At 39.0% G+C, this 9,957-nt stretch overlaps 1 protein-coding gene across 2 annotated transcripts in view; it reads left to right on the forward strand.

Annotated features, from left to right (window-relative positions):
* The window catches only part of PBX3 (PBX homeobox 3), a 227,781-nt gene that overhangs the window by 387 nt on the left and 217,437 nt on the right, over positions 1-9,957 (forward strand). For both annotated transcript variants that reach the window (XM_051855254.2, XM_051855265.2), the window contains exon 2: positions 832-905. In XM_051855254.2, the coding sequence (XP_051711214.1) occupies positions 832-905 (74 nt within the window). The remainder of the gene's footprint in view (positions 1-831; positions 906-9,957) is intronic.

A 9,957-nucleotide genomic window follows, 5' to 3' on the forward strand; every position in this document is an offset into this window, starting at 1 on the left:
GGGGTGGCTGCCCGAGGCAAGGGGCCGCAGCCTCCGGCCGGGAACTTTCTCCGAAAACCCGCCGGCGCCCGGGCCTCGGGAGGGGGGACTGGCCCGCGCCCCGCGCCCCGGGCGGGAGTCGGCAAAGTTGCTCCCGGGGCTCAGGAGCCACTCGGCGCCGCGCGGGTTTTGTGCGGTCCCTTTCTCGCCCTGTCCGGCCCGCTCCCGGCCCGGCCCCCCGCGCACGGATTTAAACCTCCCGCCTGGACCCCCGCGCGCGCTGCCGGGCCGGGGCCGCGGGCTGCGCTCCAGGGCAGTGCAACTTTCTCCGCGGGCCGGGAGTCGCGGCCGCGGGACGACCTCGGCGTGCGGGCGCTGGGCGGTTCCCTGGCGGGGCCCGGTGCGGGCGGCCAAGTTCGCGGGGAGCACGGGCTGCCGCGCAAACTTTGCCGAGCTGTCACCCGCCCGCCGGCCGGGGTCGGTCGGCCGGCCGCGCCCGCTCCGCCTGCGGAGCGCGACCGCGGGAGCCCCTCCGCGCCCGTCCCCGCCCCCGGGGCGCCGCCGCCTGTCCCCGGAGCGCGGCTCCCCGCGCGGGTTCGCGCCCCTGCGGTCGCCGAGGCTGCTGCCGGGCGCGCAGCTGGGTCGCGCTGCGTTCCGGGCTGGAGCCTTGGGCGCCGGAGCCTGCCGGCTGTCGCCAACTAGTCAACTTGAGTTTTTGTTGACTTGCCGCTGTTCCAAAGAGCCTTCCGAAATCGCGGGCCGGAATTAAGTCTTGGGTCTAACTTAAAGGAAGGCGCCATATTATTCCATAGGTGATGCTAATACCTTTGTGCTTTGCTATTTGTTTTGTAGGAAACATGCCCTGAACTGTCACAGAATGAAACCCGCGCTCTTCAGCGTCCTGTGTGAGATCAAAGAGAAAACAGGTAAGACGCTGCGCCCCGGCAGTGGGCCTGGACGCCCCCGAGGTGGGGTCGGAGATACTCCTCTTCCACTCTCCAGTTGCGAGCTGCTGCTTTTGGGCACCGCCATCTTTGATCATTCTCTCCTTCCCACCTCCTGATCTTGAGAAAAAACTGCAATAAATCTGGAGTCGATTTCAGATTCCGCTCCGGGTCCTGAATGAAGTGTAGGTGCGGCCGAAGCTGGGTCGCCTTCTCTAGGCGGCCGCTCCTGGCCGCAGGCCGGGAGGGGGCCCAGAGCGCCAGCCGCCCTCTCCCCTCTCCTTTCGCCTTGTTTGTGTGTCAGTTTCTAAAAGGAGCAGCGGGAGACTGGATGCCAGGGACCGAGTCCCCGGGAGCAGCGTCGCCCGAACTTTGTTTTACTTAGACAGCCTTAAGCTTCAGCTCCAGGAACTGAAGAATAGATGCCCTAGAACAGACCTCGGTAGCATGGCTGAGTTAGTGTTTGAGGTGGGAAGACTACTTTTAAGAATCGAGGAGGGGTAATGTGTTGAGGTGTACGTGGTGTACTACGTCTGTCACTACTTTTGTTAAATTTCGTGTCTTGAAGTCATTACGCTCGTAACTGTGCTTAATATATAAAGTAGAAGAAGGTCCACAGATGGTAGGTTACACAGTTTTGAAGTGTTCCAGGCAGGGCATATAAAAGAAGACAGGTTTTGCAGAAAGTGCTCCAATGAAAACTACAGGTACATGTTAGACAAATTTTTGGCAATTCATTTCAATATAACTTTTTTGTCAGACTTTCTTGATTTTAAAATATTTTTATCTTGAGGCGATAAGGCTCAAATCGAAGTAGAGATTTAATTTAGATGTTTTAGTTTGTATCTGGCATTATCTTCCCTGTATATGGCTAACCAGTGCATTGAACAAGCTTTACTGTTGAGATACGTGTACATATTTTTGGGTTGTGTGTTGGATATATTGTGTTTTAAAGTTGTGGATTTTTTAGTTGAAGCAAAAAAGAAAAAGTTAAAAAGCCCAGGGTATAGGTTAAATATGATGATATTTAAATTGCGTGTACAACTAATAGTACACTGCATATAATTGTTAGGCTGATAAGCCAATTGCCCGCCTTTTAAACAGCTTTTGCACTCTGCAATACTATTCTGATCCTAAAAGTAATCAAGAAAAGATGGCGAGTTATTGCTGTCTGTTAAATATAAATGCCAAACCGTAATGAACAGCAAACATGAAGAGTACTTTTCTTGCTTTTCATTCACATAGCATGGATGTGTTTTTTAAAGATGTATTTTACATTTTGAAAACCACAGGCATTTTACATTACTGACTTGTATTCTGTGTTGATTTTTAGCTCTCTTCAGAAAGTGTTGTGATTTAAAATGGTAGATAATTTTTATCTGACTGTAAAATCAGACATCCAGTGTTAAATCCTGAAGATTCTTAGTTTAAAAACCTAAGATCTGTAATTCTGGTCGATGATGCTGTTTAATGTCCTGTGGCTTTTTTCTTGCTACCAGAGCTCTACTTCAGTTTGTGCTGACAGCTAAGCACAGGGGCATTGACTGTGTTGTGAATATGAAGATTGATACAACTTCATACAGCATTATATTACTAGGGAGAAGGGATTAATACTCCTCCCATCTCACCCCTGTCTCATGGTTTGTATTTTCCCCCCCTTTTTTAAGTTTTGGCCTAGCCAGCTTGAGACCAAACCCAGCAAATTGCTTTTCATGTTTAGACATTTAGCAGCAGGCAGAATTCAATTAGGAAGCGTAAGTCCTCTAGTTGCTTATTTGCACAGAACTTAGTTACACCATTCTGAAAGGAAAGTATAGTCAGCCACATGTCAGAGGTGAGTTACAGAAAGAAACAAGTCTTTTCAGTCTGGGATTACTGGCAGAGAGATCTTTGGTAGGGCTATTGGCATTGAAGAAACAAGAGGTAGCTGACAAAAGAAATTTTTGTGTTTTGAAAATTGTTTCTGGGGCTTTCAGCGATAACTTGTAAATTGGAGTCTCTTTTTGTGCCTTGGCCAGCAGATCCAAGTTTGCACCGTTATCTCTTTTGTGAAAAGCCTGCAGCCGACAAAGAGTGAAGGCGGCTGTCTGGGCAGAGGCATCTTCCTGCCAGCCTCTCTAAGCTGGAGAGGGATGGGATTTAAGTACTGAGTGATTGATGGGGGTGAAGCTCCGTCTGTCCTCTCCTTTCTCCCTACTACCCATAGCTCCATCTCACCCTCCAAAACCAGTTTTCGAGGATACAGGGACGCTTAATTCAGAGTCCTCAATTTGAAGTAAAACAGCTGTGTAGACGGTAGTGTTCCAAAGCAAAGAAAGCAGGGCAGCAAATTCCAGAGGGCCCCCTCCCCATCTGCTTCCATAGTCAAGCTTCAGAGACACCATGAACTTACAGAACAGGCATTGTAGAATATATGTATGTTGTATAATGCTTTTTTCTGTAAATAATTTAATTTAGTCTGATAGTATTGTATCCAGAGATTCATTCTTTATAATATAGAGAAAGTTTACCTAGTTCTTTGTGAATGGAAACCAGAACATTGTGTGATGACTCTTTTCTGCATAATGGAGGAGTAGGGGGTTGACTAGTGGAGGCACAGTGGGGTGGGGGAACTGTCACTTCAGTGGGTAATGTCATTTCGGTTGTGCTTTACTTCTAAAATAGGACAAAATCATTTGTAAGATTCCACGTATTTGTAAAGATCTGCCAGTAGATTTTGAGGTTTCTGATCAGGCAGTGAACACTGCCAGTTCTGATGCACATGAGGGATTTAGTTTGGAAAACATCTTTTTTTCTCCCTACCAAATATGGAAAGTGTTTTCCCTTCTGAGAGATAAATGAGTAATCTACCACCATTATATTATTTTCTTGTTCAGAGGTAAGGAAAGTATACTTTTTACTGTAAGATGCTTGCTTTTCCTTGAAAATGTTTTCTTTTGTAAAATTTATACAACTATTTTTGGGCAGAAATGTATCTTCTTGCTGAATTGTGATATTTATGCAGTTCAAAAGCAATTGGAAAGTTACAGGCTTTAGAATCAAGATATTTGTCCGTGTTAAACTAAGTAAGCAACCGACCAGTGAGATAATCGTTAAAATGTAAAGATTTTTCTCCTGATTTTTTCAACCGTATTTAACCATCCATCTCTTAATAAATATCCTCGATGCCAGATCTGCTCCTCTGCTTCCTTCTTTTGGTGTATGCCCTCCTTTTTGGACTCCTTCATCTTGATTGTTGAAGTGTTTTCCTTTGTGAAATATTCCAACTCTCTAATCTGCCTTCTTTCCAAAGCCCTTAATTATGATTGTTTAAATGAAGGAAAAGGTTCTGGTTCAACAAAAAATTATTTTTGATGAAAATTCAATATTTTACTATATAACTGGAATCATAGTATTGTGAAAAAACGTTGTGTGTTAAAAGAAATCAACACAAGTTTTTCCTTTCTAAACGATAGGTTAAAATACTCCATGTTGATAGCTGCCAACCAAACTCTGATTTATTGCCACCACAAACCCTAAATAGCATTCATTTACTAGTAATGTCTAATGGCATACATGATGGTTTGCCAGATTTGTAGCCTTTGTGAGGCTTATAAGCAGGACTGACTTGGGAAGATCATAAAACTTAATGAACTTCTCTACTGCAGGAGGTGTCCGCAGGGGAAGAGAAAGGCCTGCTTGGCTGGTTGGGCTGGTTGAAGTATTTTTTATGTTTAAGGATAAGAAGAAAATGACTATTAAAATTGCTGTACTTTTAAGGGAAACTCCCCTAGAAAGAGTCATAAGAATTTTAGATATCACAATGAAATCAAGACTGTAGCTTGCAACTGAGTTTTTATATGTTTTTAGTATTTGATGTGAGATTAACCTTTTATCTTTATTGCTTTGTGACTAGGGACATAGAGGGACAGGGCAGTACTGTGAGTCAACCCCTCTCTCTCTATTTAATTCTGACCCTACAGATTTAGAGACCCACTGGAGTCTTGTTTTTCTGGTCTATTTTCTCTTTTGAAGGCTTCCCTGTAAAAATTTATTATGTTTTTCTTTTGTATGGTATTGTGTAATTCTGTAATTCTCAATGTATATAAACCAAGTGAATTTTCCATCAAGTAAAAATTTAGCAAGAAAGTTGAAAATTGTTATATATGACCCAGTTATTTATACATTTTTAAGTTGCTTTAGCAATATTTCCATGTAATATCACCATTTGTTCTACACATGGTTTTAATGAGCTTATTTTCGATTTTTTAAAAACTTTTTTGTCGTGGGCAACTTTGAACATAGATGCATACGGAAAGAAGAGAATCGTAAATCCCCACCCCGTCAACTCATTGCTTCCCTTCAACAATTAGCAACAATTGGCCAATCTTATTTTTGCTGTAACTCCTACCCTCCCCAAAGTTTTTGAAGCAAATTTTATTGGACCTTTAATGTCTTAAATTCATATCAATTGTGATAGATATTATGGTTTGTTTACATTGGAAATACTAAGTGATCAAGCAGGAAAAAATACAAAGTCCATATATCTCGGAAATATCATAAATTATATTACTTTATCAATGTTTTTTCCTTAGAGCAATTTAAGAACATTTTATCAATATTTTAGTTTTTACAGATTTGTAGAGCTGACTGGAACTTTTGTAGATTTTGAGGGGGATTGTAAAAAAGATGATATTTTTCTAATTTTGTTTCTCTCCCATTCTTACCAAATAATATGTGTAATATATTTGTAGAAATACTGGAAAGAATTTTTCATTGCTAATCTGGTTTAGGTGTTATCTTAAAATGTGGAGTTGTTTTCCAACTCTGTTCTTTGTTTTGTCTCTTCCCAATAAAAATATATTGAACTTTCTTGTCAATACTAACTTGATCTGTGCAGGAATTCTTTTGTGCCTCAGTTTTTAGTGAACATCATTTTATTATATATTTGTGTAGTTTTGGTATTTTATTGGGGATTTTACTATGTTGTATTATTGCATTAATTTACATAAATTTATTTTAGTTAAAAAGTATACTTGTGCATTGGCAAGGGAAGCTTTGGTAAACCCCAAAATGCTCACTAGTCTGCCAGTTTTCATAAAATATACCTGTGTACCCTTTTCACCCTATGATGCTTTTCCTTCTCATTCATTTTGTTTATACTTTTAGATTTCTGTCTATAAATTTTGTGAGAGGCTATTTGCAAGGCAAATTTAAATTAATATCTTATTTGGCTTATTTGTATTTTGATACGTTATGGTGGAATGCTATTCGATGTAATTATAGTACATGAAGTGAGACTGTAAGAATTGAAGCTGCATTCCTTGAACCACACCTTAAGTCAGTCATAACTTTATTTTATACTTACACCTTGACATATCTATTCAGAAAAATACTTAATCCATCAGCACTGACACATCAAGTGAAATAAAGAGTTGGATTATTTTCCTCCTTTTCATGTATGCATGAACATCTTTAGATACTTATTATTTCAATATTGACACTATGAGAATAATGTTTTATTTGTTTTCTCAGCAGGCTTGTGTTTTAGCCATTTATCAGTGTGATCAGCATGATTTAGGTGGTAACTGACTAACAAAGCTTGCAGGTCCCCGCCCCCCAACCCATGTTGACCTTTTCAAGCATTTGCTCTACTTTAGGAGGCCATTTGAGACTGTAAGTATGAAGAGAGTAAATAATTTACATCACTGTGTAGCATAAATTGGTCAAAGTTTTTCAGGCCTGGCCATTATAGATTTTTTTTTTTTTACTAAGTTATAGAAGTTAGACAAACGAATTGCTATCAGAACTAGGTGTTAGCATTATATTTAGCAAATAAATTAATAAGTGATGCTTGAATAAGCCATTGAAAAAGCACACCATCTTTTTATGCCTTTAGACACAGAACATATTACAAAATAAATTTCATTAATCTTCAACACTTGATTCTAATTATCTCCATTGTTGGCAGAATTACAGCCAGAATATCTTCGTTATTAGTTTTTTCATAGACATAGTCCATGAATATAATTTGTAGTTTTTACTGGTAACTAGTTTGCTTTGGCACTAAATTTGAGTGTATCTAGTAAAGAAATTGGGGTGATAGAATGTGTCGAATTGGCACAGTATTTTTTTTGGGACTGCATCATAGTGGCTGATTTGTACCAAAAACAATAAAAAGTAATTACAGATAAAAATAATTGTTGAAAGTGTTGTATTTCTTGATTTCTTTCCATTTAAGTGCACTAAAAGTGTTAAGTTGTTTTGAAGAGTGACCTTTTTTATGTGTTCATACTAATGAGGCATTGGTATACAATGTAATCCTTTTAATACTGATGGTTCTTCACAATGTTTAAATCATTATTTGGGAGATTCAACATATGTTATGGCAAAATGATTTTTGTTTTGTTTTGTTTTGTTTTATGTGGTAACATCAGTTTTCCAAAGCATATTTCTTAGACATCAGAGTCCAGCAGGTGGCTTTTTACATTACAAAATTCATAAATTTTAAAATCCCATAAAATTTTATTTCAAATTCAAATTAACTAATTGAGAATGTCAACATTTCCACTGTCTCTATATTAACATTTATAATAGAACAAATGGCTGCATATAGAAATTATCTGCAACATAATCTAAATTAAGATTCTAAACAGGCATTACAGATGCTGGTAACTTTGGCAATTATCATTTTGTTTGGTGAACAGTAGTAAAACAGTGTGCGGTAAAAGTGTTTAGAGAGAGAGGATAAATAAATTGAACAGTTTTGCAATGCAAAGTGGTTTGTGGTGTTTTTGAGGATTTCTTGGCTCTCTCTTAACTGCTATTGTGAGCCTGGAGCAGATTTCCCCATTGCTAATGCCCTAGAAGTATTAATTCACTTTGATATGCTAATTAGAGGGCATTATGCAAGAAATGAGATTAAGTGGCAGCATGAAGCCATTTGCCTGTCAGTAAATTGAGAGCTTTAGCATCAGGAGGAGCTTTGTTTTTTTTTTTTTTTTTTTTAGTTTTTTTTTTTTTTTTAGTTTCTCTTGGTTTTGCATATAAATAAAATTGATTGAAAGGTCTAGAGAAGTTTCTAGAATGTTTCTGAATTCTTTTTTCCTCTTATGATTATTGAAACATGTTACAGAGTTTTTCTGAATATTAATTGACCTCCTTGGAGATGTTGAATATAAAGTTTTCATTGTACTCTGTGTCTAGAAGTACACTATGAATTTTGTGTCAACCAGTCTTTTTTGCCTAAAACGTAGTTTCATCAACATGCCTAGTGAACTGTTACCTGTTTTCGGAAGTATAAACTTGTATGTGTGGACTTGTGTGCCAGTGTCATCAGTGAAGTAAGTTTCACAAAGATATTTTCTTCACTAGGGAATGAAGGAGAAAGTTATTGAACTGGACTTCAGAAACCTGTATTAAATGAGCATTGAGACTGTGACTTGAATCCATAAAAGTTGGAACAATTAGAATTAGTGGTTAAAGCCTGTCTTTTATATAGTTTATGGAATTTATATGTTAGCATAGACTTGACATGTAAGATTAGTGTATTAAATTTTCATATTGTCTTCAGAGTTTCAAGCTTGATTCTGATTTTGCTGACTTTATGGTTTGAGCCAGGCCTAAAAAGGTTATAAACCTATAACCTTTATATAACATTTTTAACTTACTACCCTATAAAAGTTCATAAAGGTGGTTTGTGATTTTCTGTATTTTGGGGGTAAATGCATGAATAAACACTGGGATAGTTGTGGGAGAAGAGGGGGAGGACAGCTTATCTGGGCTTATGAAAAGAGTAGGGTTTCCTGAAACGAATTTCTGCATAAGCTGTTGATAGAGTCAGGTTTGAAAACCACTAGCCTACCTACAGTCACTCGTATGGTGTACTGTGGGAGAGGATTTGGGTAAGGAATCCACACTGGGCTTACCTCTAGCATCTGAATTCCACTGCTGAGGCTGTGACTCTAGATCCAATAAACCATAGCTTCTCTCCAGAGCCATATGGATTATTCAGTCCCTACAGCTGCCATGCTTGCACACTCCTGAGGCTGGCATCTCCTTGGTGTGCTTGTGTGGTGGCCGTTAATGTTAATGGGAGTTAGGAATGTGCACACAGAGAGGAGGATGAGAGTCCCTCCTGAGGCAACATTCCTGATTATATTTTTCTGCGAAGAGGACCTCATGAACCTACACATTAGCTGCTTTTCTAAATGAAAGACTTGGTTACTTGAAATTCTCATTCCCTTCTCTGATTCCCTGAACTAGTTAAATCCGTAAATCCTCATTAGTCTCTGATTGCTTGCAAAATTTCATTTAAAAGATATGAAGTTATTTTTGATTGAAATGGTAACAAAAGGTTTTCAGAACTGCATATTATTATTGTTTAAACAAAAGGTTTCTATAGGCTTTCTAATGTACTAAACCTTGCAAATAAGAATTTACAGGAGAATTATTGGCAAGGACCTAGGAAATACTTGAATGGCATTTGATATGGAGAGTAACTATATTAAAAAATACATATGTGAGTGATATGGCAAGTTTATATGTGCATCATATCTTTACTATCCAAGTGCCCTCAAATGAAGAATTGACTTAGGTGGTCTCGTAAGTTTCGTTTTTCTTTGCTTTTCTCCCCCACCTTCCGAAAGAAAAAAAAAAAAACAACTGCGGATGAAGGTAGTTGGAATTCATAGTCAGATATATCATTTTCAACTTGGAATAGGAACTAGAGCAGGAAATTGATTTTATATTTATTATGAAAGCAAGAACTCTGCCACCAACTGACAGCCATCCATGTTTTAGTTTTGTGATAATTGTTCACAGACATTACTCTGCAGTTGGTCCCGATTATTTATAATGTTGATTGGGAGTGTTGATCCATTAAAAGGTACGTGTATAATGAATATCTTTAATTAAGCCAAGTAATATTGACATACTTTATTTTTCTTTTACATTGGATCTTGGTTCTAGGATTAACTGTCAGTATGGGTAAGAGCAAGTTACAATAGATTGTGCAATGATTTTTCTGGCATCATGGATGTATTTATTACCATTT

This window comes from Oryctolagus cuniculus, chromosome 1 (assembly GCF_964237555.1).
Source record: "Oryctolagus cuniculus chromosome 1, mOryCun1.1, whole genome shotgun sequence".
NCBI lineage: Eukaryota > Metazoa > Chordata > Mammalia > Lagomorpha > Leporidae > Oryctolagus > Oryctolagus cuniculus.